Genomic DNA, 23,865 nt, shown 5'->3' with positions numbered 1-23,865 from the left:
ATGCGCGTCCATATTGGGCCCGCCACTTTTTTGATGTCGTCCTCCCATCTTCTAGTCTGTCTGCCTCTGTTTCTTTTACTATCTCGTGGTTGCCATTCTGTTATTATTCTCGTCCATTTCTCCTTCTTCTCTCTTATCATATGTCCAGCCCACCTCCACTTTAAGCACTTGTATGTTGTGTATGCATTCTTAAATTTTGTTTTGTTTTTGATACATTTTAGTTTAACTCGGTCTTTTCTTTTAATTCCTATTGTGCTTCTCTCCATTCCATTCTGACAAACTTTTATTTTCCTTGCTTGTTCTTCTGTCAATGCCCATGTTTGGCACCCATATAGTAAGCATGGTAAGATACACATATTGTATATTCTCCTCTTGTTCCTCATAGACATATCCTGGTTCTTCATGACTTCACTGAGTGACCAATATCTCTTCCAAGTATTAGTTATTCTTCTTTCTATTTCTTTTTGCATACATTCCTCAGTAGATATTAACTGTCCCAAATACACATACTCCTTTACATACTCTATTTCTTCATCATTTACTGTTATGGACTCTGTTTGTGAGGAGTTATGTAATAAGTGTATTTAATTTTTTGGCTTGGGCTTCTTGAATTTAAGTCGTGAGTGCATTTTTTACTTTTACTATAATATACCTATACTAAATATATTATTATAATATTCTTTAGCACAGGTTTTGACTTATAGCGCCAAACAACGATCGTCTTTTTTACTTCAAAGTTGAAAGAACAGTTTATGCATTATAATATTATTTCGTTGAGAGAGTTTAATATTTTGCATCCATGATAAAAACTAAAAAGTAAAATTTGACCACCTAGTTGCGATCCAATGCGATTGCCACATCGCATGAGTTGAAAAATTCTTAAAATTACACAATTTACACTTCAGCTACCTTCTTTTGCACTGTCGATTCTTGGCGGGAATGCGAAAAAGCAACGTTCCATTTTAAAAAACTGTATTTAAAGTTACTTATTATTTCTTTATATAAATCAGTATAAATAGACAAGTAATTGTGTAAATAATAAAAATTAAAAGAAAAGAGAAGGGGCTACTAAAAGTAAAAAAAGAGACCGCAGCGGCTCGATCTTACAGGTGTTGGTGGTGGAGATTGATTCTTATATACCAAATTGCAAGTCAAATTACAAAAGAATACAACTAGAATATTTTTATACACGGAATTTAAGGTTTTTATTGAAAGCAAAACATACAGGTAAGACGGGGAAATAAAAGCAAAATTTACTTAAACCATATATTTTCAAATTTCATAGGTATGGCAATAAGACGTATAAGAGCAAATAAAATTGTTTTGATAATGTTTTATCACATTATCACAATACGATTATAATAAAATTTGTCAAAAATAAGACTTGGCTAATGGTCTCGTTGCCAGATGATATAATAATTTTTAAAAAAATTCACTGCCTGAGAGAGAGAGATGGTGCAATGGGTCTTTACAAGGCTTATGACTAACACAACCAATACGTGAAGATTGAATTTTTTTTTGTTCGATATGGATATAAATACGAATATAAAACTAAAAAAACTATCACAAAGATTTATACTGTAGATCTTTTAATTGGAAAAGAAAGTGTTGTTACACAGATACTTATTTTAAACTTAAAGCGTAATAAGTTTAATTTATAATACGTAATTGCACAAATTATTTACAAACTATGTGTAATTTATAAATAATACGCTTACATACTAGGAGACACAAAAATAGAATATTAATTATTCAATTAAATTAAATTGTAATTAACGAAATTTCGCAACGACCATATAATTCCAAATCTTGTCTTTAGATAAAAGTAAAACAGCAAATTTATCTGTACTTAATACAAATTCATTGATTTGTTAAAAAATATAATAATTCAAAAGTGCTGTATAATTTGGTAGATATAAAGATTATAGTTTCAGTTTACAAAGAAAACAATTGCTGTATGCAGGACATTACAAAATATTACACATTTTAACACACATGAACATCGTACAATTTATAGCTGATTATTAAGTACCTAGTATAAATACAACTTTTATTTTTATATATTATGGCAATAGTTTTAACTGTATGCCAGTTTCAAGTATAAATACAACTTTACCATTCGTAAAACAGCATGAAGCATTCTTTTCATAGACCATAATATAACGATGACGATTGACGATGTTCAGTTGTCTATAGACTGTCCCAGGGGGGCTTAGACAAGATGTCGAGACGAACTGTTATTTCCATACAAATTTAGTTTTCAATTTTCTACATACACTACTGTTAAGACATCTTGACTAAGGCCCCTGGACAACTAAACGTCAACCGTCAACCTGCTTTTGTGCATTTGAAAATCATGAATATATTTTAATTGTTTATAGCAATCTTATCTAACACACTGGGGTAGTAATAAGTTACGGTTTAGTTTAGGCGGCATATTAATTTAAAACAACATATTTTTAAGAAATTCTATAAAGGCCTGTATTCACTTTGATTAGTGCGAGTGCAAGTGATTAGTGCAGGTTATTAGTTGCCTGCCGCCCGCGTAGTAAAGTGATTAGAAGTGTGTTCTATTTTTTTGCGAGTGAACTGCGAGCAGAGACGTCGCGTGCGCCCTCCCTTACCCCTCACTCGCAGCGTGCCTGCCAAACTATTGACAACTTCATTTACAGAGCCACTAAACAATAATTTGACACTATACACCTGCACTAATCAATGTCAATTACTAATCACTTGCACTCGCACTAATCAAAGTCAATACAGGCCTTAAAGCAGAGTTCATGTTCCACTTAGTTACAGTACTCATAGCATGAGTTTGACAAAGTACGTAATGCTATAAATAAATTGTACGAATCTAGAAATCTTTCATATATGTACTCAAAGTTAAAGGCATTTTTTCTGTCAAAGTTTAGAGAGACCATCAGTTTTAAAGTAAAAACATTTTTTTTTACTTTTGCTCGTTATCAATAACCGAAATAACATTCTGACAACCGAATACAATCACACAGAAACAGTTTAAAATTATCGTAAATTTAATGTTTTCTTACATTACTTACATATTTAATAATCCCTAGTATTGGGATTACCTATTACTGGGACTTTGTACAGAGATCAATAAACTATTGTATTACATATTAACTTCGTACATTAAATATAGATTTTCTGGAAAAACAGATATAATAGATTATAGCACTTTTACGTTATATTATGAAGCATTTCTGTTCAGGATAAAATAATTGTTAGCAACAATTCCTTAACAGACATTTATTATAAACTTGACTATTGAATGTACAGTTCAAAGCGGGCGTGGCCTACTCGACTGGAGCTGCGGTAGATGATGTCGCGTGTCCAAATTCGACATTCAATGTTGATTACTACTCCACCTAATAAGGATATAAAATTTATTTTAAATCTAGAGCATTCAAATTTATTCATTATCGGCCCAGATAGCGCTGGAAGAACGCCGTGGTGGCGTTGTAAGTTTCGCCAAGGCTTACTTTGGGTTTTTGCGACGATGGAGTAATCAAGTAAATATTCAAAACGCCTGCAATTTTTTTACCTGCTAATGTGCTCGCATAAGTTAAAATACATTTTGACAGCAACGCGCAAAAAGTCACCCGCGTTTTTAAAATTAATTATAGGTATTTAATTCACCGATCTTTTTTATGATGTAAAATATCTAAGAAACTTTTGCCCTCCATTAGAAGCATAGTGAACTTAAATAAAAATAATTCTCCTGAAATATCTTACAACAAAAAAAAAACATTAATGTAGTACGCGTTCTCTTTGATTAATTTTTTTTCTTTAACGGCATTGTGTTTCTGACACTCACTGGTGATTTTTTCGTTTAGTTTGAACACTAGAAGCCCTTAAGCACCGTATTTAATCAAATTTCACATAGTTTTAACTTACGTCTGGGATTCTCAAAGAAAACAGCAACGAGGGGTCCATGTATCTGATCGGGGAGGTTCCGGGCCGAATACGGGATCCTATCAGCAGTAGTAAGCCTGTTTGTTGGAAACCCTGGTGGTAGATTTGCTGGAATGTACTGTATAGGACCTACATTCTCCTCATCAGATTGGAACTCGCCATTGCAGGAGACCCAAACGTAATCGCCGTAGTGGTGAGCTGGGCGTTGTTGCTAAAAATATATACATATTAATCTAATTTGAAACCAATTGGGAGTGTCACTTCTAATCTATCAATACTATTTACCTATCTATACCTACATTATAAATATTCAGCTTAAGAGTGTTTCGTGAATGCTAATCTTAGGAAATAATAATAATCCAGTGACACTACAACCCTATCCCATATAAGGGGCTTATCTGGGCCTGAGATTGCATGAGTTTCTTCGATTATTTTTATTGTATGGACAAGTAGGTTCTGCCTTGCGATTCTGTAACTCACTTTTCGAAGTTACACAGCGGTTTTCACAGCGGCGGTCGCGCTCAAATCCGTCGTAAAGCAGTCATTTTACGATTTGGCATTCTGATAAGGACGGAGCTTGTAGTTTATTGTTTATCAGACCGCCGCTGCGAAAATCGCTGTGTGAGTTCGAAAAGTGAGTTACAGAATCGCAAGGCTGTTCTGACACATTTTTAGATTTTTTAATGCGATCACAGCCGTGATACGAATGAACGACCTGTCAGAAACCAATACAAAGCGAGGAAATTGCATTTTCCTGATAACCAAAATGGTTCGTACAGTTCAGAGTGCAAAATACCTTCATAATTACTATTAGTTATTTACCATGAATTGTTTAATGTTGTTTGGCATTTCTGGAGGAATCTCCATTGGCTTCGACACGTTGTACGGTTCCGGTACCCAGTAATGAATCTGTAATTAAGACAAAGAATCACTTTTGTCTTTTGTACGTTAATATATAGGTGTTTTCTTAAGTTATAGCGCATGATTTTATATTAATTTCGTTGTTAGTTAAAAAGTATTTTTAATATAAAGCACAAAAAAAAACATTCAAAAATCTACCCCTGTTTAAAAATCATAATAACAATAATCTTTATAGCGGTGACGGCAGTCCAATAACTTACGATTTAGAAACAATAGTTAGCCTAGCATTCAAAAATATTTTATTCAAATCCATAGGACACAACTACACATTTGGTTTAAATCAATTTAATTTAATTGAAAGACTATTAATGTAGTGTTAGCGGACTAACGCCATCTTGTAGCAGAAACCTATATAAAGCGTGGCAACACCGGCGTTGACTCACTTTTATTTCGAGACTTCGTGCGGAACGGACTTGTTACTAACCTAACCTCAGTAGATTTTAAAAGTCTAAAGTACCTACACGTTCTAATCTTTTGTGTTTCCTAATAGTAGTCTATATATTAAACTATTTATATATTACGTGATTAAGTCTTAAGAAGACACAAGGTTTTCCAGCTGCGTATCCATAAAAGTTGTCAGCATTGCAAGGCGCCCACATGTTAAGTGCTCGCTCACAACTTGGTACCGCCAAACGCTGGTCGTGACGGTGTATGGAGCATGGTGCTCGGGGTGGATCTTCAGGAACTGTTGTCTCGTAGTCTGTGAGGTTCAGATTAATTCTTAGACACTACAGCGATACTATTCGATTTCTATACCATTCAAAGCGAAATACAATTGTCTCAGAAGTCGAGCTTTCAGGGCGTGTTATAATTAAAAATTAATTGCTAAGTTAATACAATAATAATTAATAATGCTTACGTATGAACACGCCTTTCACTTAACAATGGAACATTTTACAAAGAGTCTTAACAAAAGCTCATAAAAAACATACCACGTAGGAAGTCGTTAATCCGTTTGAACCAGACATGCCAACTGCCTGGGTCACCCGCCCGAAAGTGTATCAGAGGCTCGTAATGATTGTACTCTTCTGACCGTGGCCATACTTCTAGTTCTACACAAAAAAAGGTTCTCTTTAAATGTAAACCTTAATTAATTACAAGTTTGTTTCTAATCTATTTGAGTTACTTATTTGTACACACAAAAATAGTGTCACGTACAAGTGTATATTATTGTTTAATAAAATATAAATATTTTTTTAAAACTTATTGATTTTGTGAGAGAAATTACCAATTATAGCGAAAAAGTGCCAGGGTTGCTGAAACTTTGCTTATCACTGAGTCATATGTGAGTTTCTACTGCAATATTATATTTAGTACTACGTAAATCATTCAAATTAATAATGCTCAGTGTCGTATGTTTTGACATAAAGGATTGTTCAATGAAAATTGAAAAGACAATCTAATATATAAAATTCTCGTGTCACAGTTTTCGCTGCCATACTCGAAACGGCTTGACCGATTTTGATGAAATTTTTTGTGGTTATCCGGTATCTATTAGAATCGGCCAACATCTATTTTTCATCCCCCTAAATGTTAGGGGTAGTCCACCCCTACATTTTTTTATTTATTTTTTAGACAAAATCTTTAATTTCTATTTTTTTATGATACAGCATTAAAAAATACATACAACCCCTAATTTTCACCCCTCTACGATCAACCCCTATTTTTTATTATAAATGATATACATGGCAAAACTACGTTTGCCCGGTCAGCTAGTATTATGTAAGTACATATATTCATTCAATGCGACTCACCCACATATCGATACGGTAGGAAAATTGCAAGCAGCACTCCTAGGATAATACCTGTCGATTAATTTAATTATTGGTTATTCACCCTGATATGTTCCTGACTCGTTCGTGTTTGTTGTCCATAAATACAGCAATGTAACAATTGCACATAATCATTAGTTTTCTTGGATTTATTTAGTTTTCACGAGTTTATGCTTGAACACGGAATTGAGATATTAAATCTATTCAAAATAATAATAAATTCTGAAATTTCATGGCAGGTATCAATACTCATTGTTTAAAAGTTCTAATCTAAGTAATCTTGGTATCGTACTGATTCAAATCTTAGGGTACAAACTAGAATAAAATGTAAATAAAAAGGATAAAGATCTATCTGTACTACGGACAACACAAGTGAAATGGAATTACTTATGTAATATTTGCCTTCTATATTATCTGGTGTGTAATATATTTATAGTCTCTTCCATAAACTTGTTATGGCCCTCTAATAGTTAACTATTGTTTTGTCACGTAAGTTTTTGTAGTGTCAAGAATTATAACAAGACATTATATTGCATTGTATCGAATATTTTTTTAATATCATACAGCAATACAATAACCATGGTACTAATATAAAAGATATTTTAATAAATAAAATTAAATATGGCCCTTGAGAGATGGATTAATGATCTCTAGTACTGAAGTAGTAGAAATATTTAAAGCAATAATTTTTACGTAACTTTCTTCAGCGTATTTTCAGTTCAATGAAAGAAGCCGTGTTGAAACTGTAATGGGCTTACACATGAGTAGACTACTAATTAGACTACATTTACTTAGAAACTTTATCTTTCTCCCTCTTGCAATACGCATGATGAGATGACGACACCTCAAGTGAAAACTGGACATTACCGGAAGAAGCCCACACACGAAAGGTTTAATTAACTCTGAGTAAAATTCTGAAGTTTTTATTGTAATTCGTGTCTACACGGAGAAATAATTATGAGGGTAACACGGATCTATAAGCATACAAGCATCTCTTCCAGGTGCTTGTGAGTATAAGGTGTTTAGATGGATGAAAAACATATTAAAATAAGCTGCTTTATTACGTTATTACTTTCTTGTTTTAATAACAATACGTATAGTAAATACGTAATAGAAACGCGGCAGATTTGAAGTTATACTATCAATTTACAACTGAAACATTCTTAATTTTTATTACAATAAAAAATTAAATTGGTTCATCCTTTTTGTACTCACCAAGGACAAGAACAACGGATACCACTGCCACTATTATTTTGATAGTACGCTTGTCCATCCCCATCTTGCGAGTGTACTGAGTAACTGTCAGGGATAAACTGCTCTCTGGAGCAGGGTGGGTGAATACACTAGGTCAACGGGAATGTACGGTGTACATTGACGGCTTATATATATTTATATATCCCTTATTTAAAAATATATGTACAGGATATAGTAGCCACTTTATAACATCTTATTCTTTGCGAGTATCTTCAACGATGTAAGAAATAAAGGATGATTGAAGGTAACGTATAAAATATTTAAAAGTTATAATTTGTCTTTTACAGGCAAAGATACACAGGGGACTAACATTTAGCTATAAGTAAATACTAACAACATTTGAAATGGAACTTAAGGATATGGAACTGAAAAAGGCTTTATTATTATTAAAATACATTGGTCTGTTTCCTAATATGATGATGACTGGTTTCGAGTACCTTAGCGAGTTCCATTTAATTGAAATTAAAACCTTTGTTTAACTTTAATTTATACATTTCTTTATTTTACACCAAGTATACTTGGGATTCAAATTGTAAAGTCTAATTATTGTGCGAAAAGAATAAATCATAATAATAATTGTTTAAACATAAGCTTTCAAATTGTATAATTAAATTTTAAGACAAATAGTATGTTCTTTATGTGTTATGGCCTTGTATCATACTTCATAATTTAAACTACCATAAAGTATAGAACCGTCAATGTAACATGGGGAGAACCTTTAGGATCATGATACGATAGACTCGCGGCGCCAACAGCGACGACTCGCTGTCGCCGGCTTTGTTGTCAAATAGCAATTTTGCATTTTATAGGTCAATCAGTTAACATCGTCAATCTCAGATCTTTAATTAGTTTTTACCAACTCGTAGCTCGATCTTACCGATTTACCTGTATTTAAGATGAAAGTAAATTTAGTGATCGAGTCGATAAATTTGTATTATACTAGCTGATCCGGCAAACGTCGTTTTGCCATGTACCTATATCATTTATAATAAAAAATAGGGGTTGATCGTAGAGGGGTAAAAATTAGGGGTTGTATGTATTTTTTAATGCTGTTTCATAAAAAAATAAAAACAAAAATATTTTATAAAAATTAAAAAAAAATTTTTAGGGGTGGACTATCCTTAACATTTAGGGGGATAAAAAATAGATGTTGTCCGATTCTCAGACATACCCAATATGCACACAAAATTTCATGAGAATCGATCAAGCCGTTTCGGAGGAGTTTAACTACAAACACCGCGACACGAGAATTTTATATATTAGATAAGCATTTTCTCCTGCAAGTGGTAACCCAAGTTTATTTGTTTTAAAAACAGGAAATATTTATTTTATTATACATCGTAGAGTGCCCAAATTCCTGCTAAACTATTTCTGCCTTACTTGTTACATAGAAATCAGCGACTTGAAAACCAAACCGTCTATACTCTATATGAATATTTTTCCAAACAAGCGTCTTAGAAGCATTTATTAGTACCTATACTAAATGATTTACATAGACCTCATTATGATGAAATATAATTTAAGGATATGAATAACTTAGTTTTAAACACATTATATGTAGATGGATCCTTCTTCTTTCTTCGAAGGTTCTTTTGTTTCCCTTGTGCTACCTACCTATATACGACCTATGGTATAGGATATAGGGCAGTAGGATCGTCAGTGTGGCGCCGAGGGCGAGAACACCCCAAACCTTTTCTTAGGGCTAGATTGTACTGAATTTGTTAAATTAATAATTTTATATCATAACCGCCTTCGATGTGGTACACACTAATATTATTATAAAGCCCTTGGGTTTGACCATATACTTGAATTTTAAAAAATGACGGTAGTTAGCTAATCTGCTTTTTTAAATCCAGTAAGAAATACCTATTTCATTAATAGCTATAGCTTCAAATTGTTTTAATCAACGAATTTACTATAATATAAAGTTACGTTTATGGGTGTTGTGTTTAAACAAATAAATATGCAAACAATTTTTAGGTTAGTATGATTTTTCATTTGAAAACTAAACATACACAAATCAAGTAATATCGAGTACATAAACAGATCTAACATAGTATTAGAGGGAGGATGGTAATGGAATGGGGAGGATCCCCGACAGCGCGGCGCCGAATGGCTTTGCCAAGTGTTACTGAACTCGAAAACATTATTTACGTCATCTAATCTTATAAGTATAAGTATAATCGTACGGCAACTTACTTATTAGTCTTTATATACTCAGTTATAGTTTCAATTTCAGTCCATGAAATGAAATTATATTTAACATGAGAAATAAAATATTTATAATTATTGTTCAAATCTATTAATATAGATTTTTAATCGTAGACTAAGTACGTTATTCATAACGATTAAATATAATTACAGTGGAATACACACTATAATATAATAATGCAACATATACTATGAAAATAACGCATAAAAAGTTACGCTTGTAATTCTACGCAGTTACAAAGTTCGAGTCTACATTTTGTTTTTCGTAGACACAGACTAGTATGTCGTAGAGGCTAGTGACAAGTTACTCGTAAAAAACAACATTTCACGGCCTTGTTTGTGGGCAGCGCACAAATAAAACAATAGACGTCTATAATTCTACTGAAAATCGATTTAAATATTTAGATATATTTAAATCTATAGTATCGAATGAGGCACAGTTTGTAAATTACGTACATCTATAACTATTAATAACTCTCGTTACTAATATTATGCTTCACTATCTAATTAGCATGCTGTTGATAGGTATTTATCACACGTAAGACGAGAACTAATTATTACCTTACAATTCACGTCGTCACTCGCATATGACAGTTTTCGACGATACCCTTTTATTTTATTAGCATAATGGCTTTCAATTAATAAATACTTGATTGCTACATTGACGGAGGACTTCGTAATGCTGTATCTAGCAGTTAAAGGCATTTCTTGATCCACTACACATTGAGAGTTTTAAGTCTAAAAGCAATCTCTTCGTGTCGTAACTGTATTCCGGAGTGTAGCGGTAGAATTATGTTAAACATATTTCAAATAGATTCCATTAGCTAATGAGTAAGTATACGAGGTGTCGAAGTAAACGGTCTATTATTGCATTAAAAAGATCCTGGCGTCACATGGCGACTGTACAATTGGCACGATTTTGTTACACGTAATTTTCAAAGCTATATTCATTATAATTATAATCCAGTGGCACTACACGTAAGCCTTATACTATCTCAAAGTTTTTCTCATGACAATTTTCGTAAATTAATGACTTAGTAAAATGAAGATACAAATAGGAAATTACCACGCAAGATTTAAGGGTAAATTACAACACTCAGATCGTTTTCTAAATATGTATATTCTGTGATTTAATTAAGTATAAAAAAGCAAAACGCATGCAAATACAGGGGTCTAGGCTCCGAATATGATTTTCTGCCATTCGGTATCGAGACCCTTGTTCCGTGGGGTCCTAGCGCTATAAGGCTTTTTAAGGAAATAGCTAAAAGGTTAGTCGACATCACAGGCGACCGAAAAGCTGGCAGCTACCTCGGACAAAGAATGAATCTAGCTATTCGTTTTCAAGGGGGAACGCTGCCAGTAACTGCGGAACCTTGCCTAAAGGGGAGTCCCTTCTTATAATATATTTTAGTTACTATAATTTATTTTATAAGGTTTTCAGTTTTACATTCAAAGAACGTTATTTTTACGTTGATTAATTAATGTAGTATCGTTAATAAGTTAATTAAAATGGGTAAGGTTATTTAGTATAATATATGTACTAGGCATGAGCCACGACTATATTTCTGTTTACATAGGTGAAAGAAAGAAAGAAGTGAAGGTGTTTAGCATTAAGCACGGTGGGAAAAGTAGTTGAAATCATAGAAGTACCTAAGAGATACTGATGGCACTGTCTTGAGCATTTTGCTTAAGACAGTGCCATCAGTATCTCTCGTTTTATTATCACGAATATTGCCCATCTACTATGTTACCCTACCATCAAAACCCTAAGCTTATTTGATAATTTTCCTTTTTGATATATTATACTTAAAAATACGGGGAGGAGGGTAATGTTTTAATTGAAATAAATAAAACGCACAAAAAAGCTAAATTGGAACCAACTATTGCATATTTATTGACTCATCGTCCAGAAAACATTAAATATTAAACATTTATTTATTATTAATTTTAAAACTTTAAGCGTGTAAACAAAACTGTGTTGCCATGTGGCTATTCTAAAACGAATATAAATAAATTGCCGACTAGGTGGCTATTGCTAATGTACCGGCAGCCGGCGCCAGGTAGGACCATGGCAGCCTTAGCCAACTGGTTCTTGGCCATCCCCCAGACGACTATTAGAGTCCACGCGCCCTCAGCGCTTAATGTATGAAACAAAAATTGAGCAACTTTTAATTGCGCAATATTTTTCAGGCATTTACTGCGCAATACTGCGATTAGAAGCCACGCGTTAAAGAGAAAAGAAATAGCGTTTAAAATGATCGTCTCGGGGTGACTTGACAGAAACTTAACCAATTGGCAAACTAACGTGGTGACCAATAACCGATTGGCCAATCACAATCTCGGAATGGCAGTATTGCAAGAACGCTGGACGTTGACTAGAGTTGGCCGAGGGTGATTGGCCACCAAGAACCCGCAGCTTAAGAGCGGTCCACCATCAGCTCGAAGTGCACCGAGCCTCGCCGCTCGTATCTATCGTACTGGATATTCTTCGCCCACGCTTTGCACTCGATGTTGATGAGAACGCCGGCTGAAAAAAGATATTGTTGTAAGCTTTTCAGCGCTTCTTAAAATACGTGTACACTGTACATATTACAAAACTTATTCATTGTATAGTCACTGTGAGCAACAATGTTACGTATCTGTAATATATATTTATTTTTTTTTATTTTTTTAAAGACAATTCACACCAATTGACCTAGTCCCATGCTAAGCTGGTGAAGCTTGTGTTATGGGTACTAGGCAACGAATATACATACATATTATAGATAGATAGACATATAAATACATATTTAAACACCCAAGACCTAAGCACAACACCAAATGCTCATCACATCGATGTTCGTCTCAGCCGGGGATCGAACCCGGGACCCATGGATTCGCAGTAAGGGTTACTATCCACTAGACCAATGAGTTTATGTTATAGGGTATGTGAAGGCTACAATAACTTACTTCTAGGCTTCTCAAAGAGCACAGCAACCAGAGGGCTCAAATAACCTTCCTTGTTGGTGAAAGGATAGTAGAAGTTGGGGAAACCTCGGCGAGGTATGTACTGAATTGGTCCAATGTTTTCCACATCTGCTGGGTTCTCACCCTCACATGACACCCACACCGTATTTGCTTCAGGCTTGCCAGACTAGACAAATAATGAATAATGATTAATACCGAGGGGTGAGAATATAAAGCGTCAATGATTAAACTATCAATTATCTAAACGGTTTTGTATATTTTATCCGTTTCAAAGAAAACGCAACACTTTGCAAAAAAAACAGCATCGTTTCAACATAGTTGTCTCGTAACATGTTAGTACATAACAAACTAGCATTTTCCCTAAACAGAAGTAAGACAATTATTTATTTATAATAGCTTAACTGTCACTTGTTTATGTACTAAGTTTTTGTGAGAAATGAATAAAGATTATTATTATTTAAAAAAAAAAGTACATACCACAAGTTTGATGTGTTGCTTAAGATCTTCAGGCATGTTGTCTGGTAAACCTTCAGTGGTGTTGTATGCTCGCGGAGTCCAGTTGAAAATCTGTAAAGTGTATACATACCTAATTTAATAACTTCCGATTACAATTTATTTACTGAAACGGTAACGAACATTACTCGCGCAACAATATTTTTGAAGACACAAATGATCACTTATACAGCAATATTATTATTATTATTATTAAGTTAGATTTATTCTTAATTTTTTAGTGGTCTAGTTTTTGTATGGCCCCTTTTAGGGTAAAAGCCTCCTCCATATTTTTCCATTTCTCTTTGTTTTGAGCAACATAAACGGGATAACACGGGATAAAAGATGGACACTAGAAATAACGAAATTGACTGGACCTACTGGAAAGAGATGTGTAAGACGACAAAGGAAAAGATGGACAGATGACATTGTAGAACTAGCCGGCGAAAACTGGATGATACAGCAATATATTTTTACCTTATTCAATTTCAGGAAAACACATGGGCCTCCCTCCTCAAAGTTGTACTGCTTAGCAGAGGTGCAGGGGTTGAAGTCATCTACGGGGACATCACACACTTGGTGCTCTCCAACCGGCGCAGAAGTGGGGCTACACGGGACACGGTTCTCTGCTCCAGTTGCTTCACCGCTTCCGCTACCCTTCTTGCGGTACTCTGAAAGTTAAAGAAGATTACATCTTTATAATACGCCACAATATCTACTAAATAATAACTGAGGACTTTTGTATTGTCTTAATTTTACGCGGGTGAAATATTTAAATACAACACATATCTAATTTATTACATAACTCAATGTTTCAAGTGGTTTACACTATTCGTCAAGTAAGACGTCTGAACGTGAGTTATGTAAATAGCGTAATAATTTTTCATTTTTGTCAGAAAATTTATTTAAATAGGAGGAATCTTAAACGTCTCTGACCTCGGGTGAGGGTAGAATGAAAATTTTAAGTTCAAAGATAGTGTTACGAAGTTCGTTTGTATAATTTTTACGCAACTTTATATGACACAAAAACACACTCACTGCATACCAGAAAAGATAGTGTAAACACAATGCGTGTACTTTTCCAACGTATTCGAATGAAAATGAAATGTGGAGAGGCAAATGTGGCGTGGAAGTCTAAGTTTGAGATCAGTATACGTATTATGCCAGGTATCCACTATGTTCGCGAACCTCTTGCGGTGGATACGTTTGCGAACGTGGAGCGTGAACGGTGCGCGCTCCGCGCTCAGCCCTCCAATGGGTGGCGGTAAATTGGGCGAACACAAAGGGGAGCTCAGTCTGTTGCATGCGTGTTTCTATGGAGATGCGCGTTACCGTCTACATCAGAGCGGTTACGGGAGCGCGGCTTAAGGCTCTGTAAAAGGACTGACCATCAAGAAAGTCATCGATGACCTGCGCCCACCGAAGCACGGATCCCTTGTCATTGGCTTTGTAGTAGATGAGGGTACTCTCTACAGTTGCGGAGTCGGGCATGGGACGAAAGCCGAGACCTGAAAATAAAAATATTATAAAACTACTTGTATATGTGTGGAACTAGTAAAATTCGTGTTTAAAAAATATATTCTGAAGTTTTAATGCTACAAATATATTTTTGGGGACTTCTTCAATTATTTTGAAATCAGTATCTTGGAGATAATCTTAAGTTAATCAACACGAAGATGTAAATATGAGCTATTTATTCCCAATGATAATATTTGGGAATGAGATCTATAACAAATTTATGCGAATGTTTGGCATGATTTCGTGGAATCTGATGCATTTCTGTCTTAACGACTGGATTACGGGATTACATAGTAGCAATTTTAATTATTAAATTGTCTCTTACTAATAAATCAACTAAATCAATTGAATCTAACAATGGTCTAAAGTTTACAAATTTTATTGTTCTTTATAAATACCTGGATTGTTTCCAATGAGTGAGCCTTCCATCTGCCATTTTGGAGTCTTAGCATCGAGGGTCTGATAGAAGATGGCCAGCATACCCGCGAAGAAACCCACCAGTATAGAGTAGAAGATCACGTAGAATAGGAGGATTTTGGCTAGAAACAAATTTTTATATTAACTAATTTAAACTTTTGTCTAACATTATGTACATACTACAGATTTTTTTTATTATATAGTTGAAGAAATATATCTCCCTATATACAAGTAAGCAAGGAGCCAATTTCCATTAAAATTATTATTTTATTTTGCAATAAATACCTACTAATATTATAGTAACATAACTATGACAATAATTATATTTATAACAATATCGGTCTTAATTATATCAATTTGTAACGTTTGTATCCGTTACAGAGTTCAGTATTACAATTCTTCTTATATTAATTAAATATTCAAATTTATTATAATTGGAACCAATTTTGACACCCAATGTAAAAACAGATTATTTAATTCTTTCAATTTCTACTTCTAAATAATCCATGAATTTTATTCTAATTTCAAAGCTTATCATCATCATCACACAAAGTAATATAACGCCACCAATCGCCTCTTTGTTAGTATTTACCGAAATATTTGCTTTAAAATGTTAGCACTTAGCCGTAATATTGTTGATGAAATGAGAACAATGTGCGTGTCTACAATCGACTAGAGGCACACCAGTAATTGTTCCTGATGACGCTCATGCAGTTTAATTGTCAAACGAATGTTGACCGACTTTTATTGCTAAACATTCTCATCTTACCAAGATCTATATAAAATAAGATATATATATAAGGTTTTAAATTTGTAACCTGTGTTATAATTATGACTTCGTTGATGGAGCGAGGACAAGTACGATATAATTAGAGTTGATTAGGCTAGACTCGTGAACAAACTCTAATGGCAAAAATAGAATAATTGTATTTAGACATTATATATCCTTTTAAAATCAATACTAAAATTATCTTTGCATAGCTTTTAATACTAAAGCCTGATTCTGTCTAGCTGAAAAAGCCGAGATCATTCATTAATAATTATAAATAAGTTATCATACACATTTATAAATTTTTAAATCTTATTGTAACTTATGTCCGCCATTTCTAACGACACAAAAACCCCGCCCTTTGCATCACATCTCTGTTGTTTTTGAATATAAGGTAATGCAAATTAAACTTTGTAATACTGTAGTAATACTAAGTGTGTTTTATTGAGAATATTCCACCGCTAAAGTTAAATATATCTACAAATATCAAAATGATAATTGAACATTGATGGTGCATTATTCATCCTTTTCATTTCATTTCTAAATATAATATATCTATACTTCTACGACAAACTAAGTACCATAAAACCGCCTGTTTTAGGTCACCTAGGTCATGAAGAGTTTGGCGCATGCGTAGTTGTACTGCGGTATGTCATCAAAGGAAAACCAGTGAATCATTGCCCCATTTATGGTTTAAACACTACTGTTCCTATATCTTCCATTTAAACCTAATATAATAAGTAGTTATAATAACTAAAATATAGAATAAGAACAAATACAACATTTTTCTTTGATTTCATTTTGATTTGGGTCATCATAGCATGATACATTTCCTGAATATTACGGCAAGATATATCGAAGACTTCTACAATTTTGTATGAAATATTATTATTATTAGTTACTGTTGTTTACGAATGGAAGTTAGCAGTTGTATTTTTCGTATAGAACGAAGCGATTCTGTCTCTGCCTTGCTATTCTGTAACTCACTTTTCGAACTCACGCAGGGCTGGTATTTAATAGTCTCAGTTGCTATTTTTTTCATCTGAGATTTCGTTTCTCGTTCAGCTGGGGAATGATGTCTTTAAAACATCCACTTCACGACATTAAGGTGGAGGATTGGATCGCCGGTATTCATACTTCTTATTTTTCTACTTAAATTTTCTGTTATTTATAATAAGTAATATTTGGAATACATTCAAATATATTGAAATAGAAATCTCGTGATTAATCTTCTGTCCAGTGTCGAATGATGCACCTGTTTATGTGCATCTGAACGTAAATGTTAATTCATTGTAAGCAGACATTGATGATTTAAATATCATTTTCTTTTGGATAATATTCATCGTCAATTCTTAAAGTTCAAAAACTTTTCAATACAAAATATTCCTTTTAAATTCCGCAAAAGCGTAGCGTGCCAATAATTTCTGTAAAGTTAAATCATTTGTTCAAAGTTTAAAGGCTTATTCATATATTACATAATAGAAAAGGTAGAAATAGATAGTCTTGAGATCTGATAAGGATTGTATGTCAGAAGGCTCGAGGCTGCGCAGACGGATGCGCGTAACTCCAATCGATCCAAGGACACTTATTTTGCTAGTGGTACACTTCGTACGAATTCGGTACTTCATCTGTAGAATTGCTATTTTAAGATAAATTTCCATGAATGAGTATACAAAATGACTATTAAGGCAACATTCAATTAAATTTAAATACCTTAGCTGATATTTTAACTTGCTTATTACCGTAGTCTATTAAATATTTTAATAGGGCACGAAGGGATGTGCTTATCGTAGAGCTTTTTATCGACAGATTTTTTAGACAGCTGTTCTTTTCGAGGAAAAAAATTATCACTTGTAGCGGGTTAGAGGTAAGGTAAGGTCATCAGTGTAAAATTTTATGATATGTTATCACTACTAATTGTACCAATATAAATTTATGAAGGTGTTTTTCAAATTTAACAGAAATACAAATTATTGACGTACCCACGAAAAATGCAAAATGTTTGTAAAAGATACTTGGTACATTAATGATAGTTTTATGTATTATTGAACAGTTAAGCTGTTAAACAAATGCCACTCTAAATGATTACGGCTTGCAAAGACAATGCGTTACAATTATCAATTGTGATAAAATAAGAAATTTAATTATTGTCGATTACATTGCAATGGCAAATCTTGAATCCTTGCATGAAGTGAAAATTGGATACAAAGAGATTTAATTAAATAACTATAAGAATAATGTAACAATATCTATGATACCATTCGTTGTGTAATCTGTAACTCAGGTATATTTTTAAAACTAAAATGAACAAATTACTTTTAAAAGAAAAATAATTTTCAATCTTTACAAAAAGATATCATAATTTGTTGCCTATTTTCATATAAATTAATATTATAAATAGTCAATCTTTAAAAATGGCTTAGCTTAATTCCAATGAATTAAGCACAAGTTAGAGCATGCTTGTGTCTCTAATTTAGTAATCGTACAAAGCAAGTAGATGAGCCCTCTTTACCTATTTTTTTTAAATAAAACTTCTTTAAACGCCTATAAATGTGTGAGATTGTGTTCTCTACGTAACTGGGCGTTTAAATTAATGAAAAATACTTTTAATATCTGTACTCTAGTTAAATAAATAAGTGTATAAGTAATGCTTCTTATGTAGGTTTCCCTAGCGAATAAGTACGTAATGTATGGTATCTCTCTTCTCTCGCATTTATACTACACTTTGTAACTATCTGGGTACTCTTAACAAACCATTGGTTCACACCGATTTCTAATATATTCTACTCTTTAAGTTAAACCTTTTATTTCGAAATCTAATTTAGTTCATAAATATATACCTAATATTTATGAATAATAAATATTCTTTTTTTTAAATATGGATTGTTAAGTTTTAAGTCCAACTTATGTAAACCATATTATATCTTTACATAATCATCGCGAATAATTACACTTGATTTAAATTATTTTCATTGTCATATTGTTATCTCGCTTTAACTTCCGGTAGAGTTATGCGTCTGCGCAACTATATCCAATGTGTTAATTACCTGAACTAAATGACCCTTCAGTTATTTATTTTGTTTTGTCTAGTTTTGCATATATTTCAATAGGTAATTTAGAAATATTTTCCTTGTATTGTGCTTTCTATGCTGACTCTACAAATGCTGCGCCAAATTAAACTGTTTTAAATATTTTAACAATAATATCTACCTACTTAGACAAATGACACTATAGATAAATATTTAAAAAAAAAATATTATGTACTCTGTTAAAAAAGCCTGCGCAAATAGAAGATTATGTTATTGAATTATATGAGCTGATTAAAACAACTTAGAAAATGAAAAGAACATATGCTAAAATGTACACGACCGTGTTATGTAATGGGGTGGTTGGCTGACTCATATAATCAATACTCACTTTTCTCTATAAGAAAATTGTATACAATTGGGAAAAGCAGGAAAATTGAATTTAGATCGATATATCGATTTTCCCTCCGAAAAAACGAATACTTACCCCAACTCGATCCCGTGCGTCCCAGGACCTGCCCCGTCTCCGAGTTGTAAAGGAAAATCCTGAAGGACTCCCATTTTCCCAGATCTGGTGGGGGAGCATAATACTGTTCAGTTACTTTAGTCTTGTCTGCCATGGTCGAACGCTGAGCCGGACTGCGGTGCGGAATCGATTGTGACCGCTGTGCACCCTCTCGCCCCTCTTCAGGTCCCTCCGCACCCCGTCGTACCCTCTGCAACCCTCGTCGGTTACGTAATGATTACGTAAGGATGCGCGCGCAACTTTCAAACCAGAGAAAATCCCGCCTTTATATGCCAGCTACTGTAGGGCGTGGAAGCACCAGGGAGGTCAAATTTAACTGGCCACTGAATTAGGCTACGATATGAAGTATTTTAATTTATTTAAAGATTCATAAATCTTTGTTTGGCTGACATTTTAAATAATCTATAAATCTGTTGAATTTCTCTTCGCCTAATAGTACACTTTTCACTATTAAGTGTCATATTTTGTCTGACTGCTAGCAAAGGCTTGAGGTTTAGGTGTACATTTTTGGATTATAAGGTTAAAACACGAGCCATAATTTCTTTATTTTACGCTCTGTGCCCGATACTAAATTCTTAAAAGGCCGGCAACGTACTTGCGAGCCTGTGTTATACGACGAGTAATGTGTTAAGTGAGGCGGTATCACATAACATCAGGTGAGCCTCGTGCTCGTTTGCCCTGTGTTATATAAAAAAAAACTATCTTGTATTTAAAATCGGTGTACATAATTTCATACATATTTACTTCAGTCATAAGCAACAGCACAATTACCTGTCAAACGACGAAAAAATATGTTTGACTGACCCATAAATAATTTGTATTATAGTATTTTAAAACTGATTTTTGAAATAAAAAATTAATTTGAACCATGTATTTATTCAAATATAAAATGCGTTCACAAACACAATAGCTTAAAAATATACGCCTGACATATTTCTCGCAGCAAAAGTTAACACAGTGCATTGAACTGTTCAATTTTGTAGGATAAAAAGTTATACTGGTATGAACTCCATAAAAGTTAAGAATCTAAGCTTAATTTTGTCAACTTACATGGAGTTTAGCTCATTGCTTACAATGTCACATAATATCAGTCCTATCTTTAAATTATATTTAGAGCATTCTACTTTGCATCACATCTTTTTCAACCTTTTCTGGAATCGGATCATTCATCACATCAGCATGAGGTTTCGTCCACGCTTGGCAGACACACGTGGGTCCCTGTCCTGATTGCCCATTGGACACCATGAAGCCCTGTCCGTTCATTTGTCCAGAACCATCGATGCCACTTCCTTGAAACTGGCCATTTGTGGTTTGGTACTGACCTGTCCCAGAAGTGCCTTGATAGTGCTGTCCCGAAGTACCTTGATAAGTACCGGTTGTTCCGTGATATTGACCTGTACCACCTTGATATTGGCCACCGCTTGGTTGGCTCGGTGCCTGACTTGTTCCAATGTATTGTCCACTTCCGCTGGCATATTGACTACCGTGGTTCAATTGATTTGGTACATTTTGGTAGACAACTTGGTATTGTTGATTTTGGCCTTGTGTGGTGAAACCTTGATTGCCAGCGAAGCCTTGGAAATTGCCATTTTGGGGATAATTCTGTTGATTGTATCCGTTTTGATAGTACAATTGGTTCTGGGCGTTGAACTGTCCTTGATATTGGGATTGTGCGTTGAAGCCGTTTTGAAAATTTGCGTTTTGGTAGTTGTTTTGGGAGTTCCATTGTTGAGGGTACTGCTGATATGGTGGGTTTGGTTGAGATTGCTGTGTTGGTTTGTTTTTATGACTTTGTACAATGTCTATTACACCATTAATGAACTTTTCTGGCAGAAGAACACCTGTACGTACGTCTTTTGTGGTCGTTGTTGAGGTGACATAGCGACTGGCAATCGCTAAGATCTGTAAAAGATTAATTATTATTGATAAATGACTTAAATACACCAATGTAATTTACTACATAATTTTTATATAAAATTAAAATATATATATATATATATAATAATCCCAAATATTTTTATTTACAGCATCGATGTCAAACAATAATTAATAATAAGTATAATATACTAACTTACATAATATTACCGTAAACTACCAACAAATTTCATTACTTTAATGTATGTATATATACGTAGTTAGATTATCAAAAACGGGTAATTACTATTGCTATTATCATATATTATCTAGTTTAGAAAATAATTATTATTTGCTACATACGAGGAAGTACAATAACTAGATAATGTGATCTCCTTAAACATTAAAAAAAAATTGTCGAAGAAAAGGAAGAGAGCGATTAAGACCGATTGAGAGAGAGTAAGAAGGGCAAATTTAAATAATTTATGTGTTGCATAGCTATTTGGTACTTTATCCATACATTGTGAAACAGACCCTAAATAAAGATTTATATATTATATGTATTAAATAAAATTATTATATGTAGTATTAGAAAATAAAAGAAAGTTTCAGCGTGAATGGGAGAGAATTTTACAAATCTGTTTGGGCTAGGTACAATAAGGTTTCGGTCGATTTTGCCTTGCTTCAAAACTATGAACGAAACATGGCAAAGCGACATCTACATTCTACGGCAACAATCACTGAGATGACGTCATACCCTGAAACGCGCTAACCTAGTTATTTCGGCCGCTAAGGATGTATGTAACTTCTAGATCTTAGCCACTGGGGCCTTTGACCTCCCTTCAGGACTTGAAAGACCGTCATCTCCAACTCAGAAGAAATTTTAGTCAATTCTACTCACCAGTAAAATCACGGGCTGTTTTTTTGGGACAACCAAAGTGTGGTAATGAATACCTTAACCATGGAACTACAATTACCCTATTACAGGGACTTTTACTCAGGGCAAATAATAAAGTTGACAACGCAACGGCGTAGCAAACTGTGTAAAGTTGTTTTATTTCACTATGATAGCCCCGCGTTAATATTCAAGAAGTTGGCTTCGAATTAATGGAACATCCTCCATATTCTACGGACCTAGCTCCTAGTGATTTCTACGGTTAAAGTAACATCTCAGAACCTACTGGGTGATCATCTTCAATTGAGTCCCCGCGGTACACGATATTTTATGGGATCAGCAATAAGCGAATATTTTTTTTAATAAACGAATTTTAGCTTTAGAAAAAAGATCTCATAGGTAACTAAGTCGAAAAATAAAGTAACATTTAATAAAAAAATATTGCGTCTTTCTCGTCGTCGTCTCACTTTTTATTGAACACTCCTAGTATTTAAATCTATATTTTTATTCTGTAATTATAATTATGTATTGTAAAGAGTAAGGATTAGTAGTAATAATTAAGGTCAGGACTATTTTGTATAAAATATTTAAAACTTTTTAATAATTTATTGATCACTCTTATTATTTTAATCTTTATTTTTATTTTGTAATTATAATTATGTACCTATCGTAAAAGTAATGATTTCTAATAATTTATGTTACAACTATTTTTCATCGAGATTTAAACAATAGTTTGCATAATAAATTAAAACTTTTTACTAATAACTTACGATTAAGCAGACGGTGTACTTCACTTCCATATCGTCAGACTGAAGGTTCCTTCCGTGATGGTGAAAATTCCCAAGGACGCGCTTTTATATCGCACTCGACAAGATAGAACCTGCCCCTCTGTCCTTTCTCTTAGGGCTGCCACTAATTGAAATTTAATTTTAATAAGTTAACTAGGTCAAAGGCATCATAAATGTAGTTTCATAAATAGTACTTCAATATTTGAAATCAGTCCTAGGTTTGAGTCTAAGTGATAAAATTCTTTCAGATTGTTATTACAAAGCCCAATAAATAAAGGTACTGCTCTCCCTCCAACCTAAAGTGAGAAGACATTCTTAGCGGTCGGAATATCTTTGTTAAAGCGTTTCAGGGTATGACGTCACAATTTGAAAAGAGCTGTGAACTGCCCTGCGATTCTGTAACTCACTTTTCGAACTCACACAGCAGTTTTCGCATCGGCGGTCGCTCTCAAATCAGTAGTGAAGCAGTCATTTTATGATTTGGAATTCTGAAAAGGTGGGAGCTTGTAGTTTATTGTTTATCAG

General features: G+C 33.6%; 3 protein-coding genes across 3 annotated transcripts; all 3 read right to left on the bottom strand.

The window, feature by feature from the left end:
* Positions 1 to 3,270: 3,270 nt before the first annotated feature.
* On the bottom strand, positions 3,271 to 7,924 carry LOC125051349 (sodium/potassium-transporting ATPase subunit beta-2-like). Its single transcript, XM_047651597.1, has 7 exons — positions 7,839 to 7,924; positions 6,606 to 6,656; positions 5,784 to 5,903; positions 5,373 to 5,551; positions 4,753 to 4,839; positions 3,913 to 4,141; positions 3,271 to 3,383 (listed from the first exon to the last, which is right to left on the bottom strand). Exons 1-7 carry the CDS (start codon positions 7,900 to 7,902, stop codon positions 3,280 to 3,282), a joined length of 834 nt encoding a protein of 277 aa, XP_047507553.1. The 5' UTR covers positions 7,903 to 7,924; the 3' UTR covers positions 3,271 to 3,279.
* Positions 7,925 to 11,949: 4,025 nt separating this feature from the next.
* LOC125051075 (sodium/potassium-transporting ATPase subunit beta-2-like) lies at positions 11,950 to 19,936 on the bottom strand. Its single transcript, XM_047651223.1, has 7 exons — positions 19,765 to 19,936; positions 15,464 to 15,604; positions 14,936 to 15,055; positions 14,025 to 14,218; positions 13,533 to 13,622; positions 13,038 to 13,221; positions 11,950 to 12,615 (listed from the first exon to the last, which is right to left on the bottom strand). Exons 1-7 carry the CDS (start codon positions 19,895 to 19,897, stop codon positions 12,506 to 12,508), a joined length of 972 nt encoding a protein of 323 aa, XP_047507179.1. The 5' UTR covers positions 19,898 to 19,936; the 3' UTR covers positions 11,950 to 12,505.
* Positions 19,937 to 20,663: 727 nt separating this feature from the next.
* Positions 20,664 to 23,451, bottom strand: LOC125051079 (protein SSXT-like). The gene is made up of 2 exons (XM_047651227.1): positions 23,323 to 23,451; positions 20,664 to 21,705 (listed from the first exon to the last, which is right to left on the bottom strand). Exons 1-2 carry the CDS (start codon positions 23,350 to 23,352, stop codon positions 20,914 to 20,916), a joined length of 822 nt encoding a protein of 273 aa, XP_047507183.1. The 5' UTR covers positions 23,353 to 23,451; the 3' UTR covers positions 20,664 to 20,913.
* Positions 23,452 to 23,865: the final 414 nt, after the last annotated feature.

Source organism: Pieris napi, chromosome 7 (genome assembly GCF_905475465.1).
Source record: "Pieris napi chromosome 7, ilPieNapi1.2, whole genome shotgun sequence".
Taxonomy (NCBI): Eukaryota; Metazoa; Arthropoda; class Insecta; order Lepidoptera; family Pieridae; genus Pieris; species Pieris napi.
Note: the sequence above shows the minus strand (reverse complement) of the source record. Positions and strands in the feature narration are given on the sequence as shown.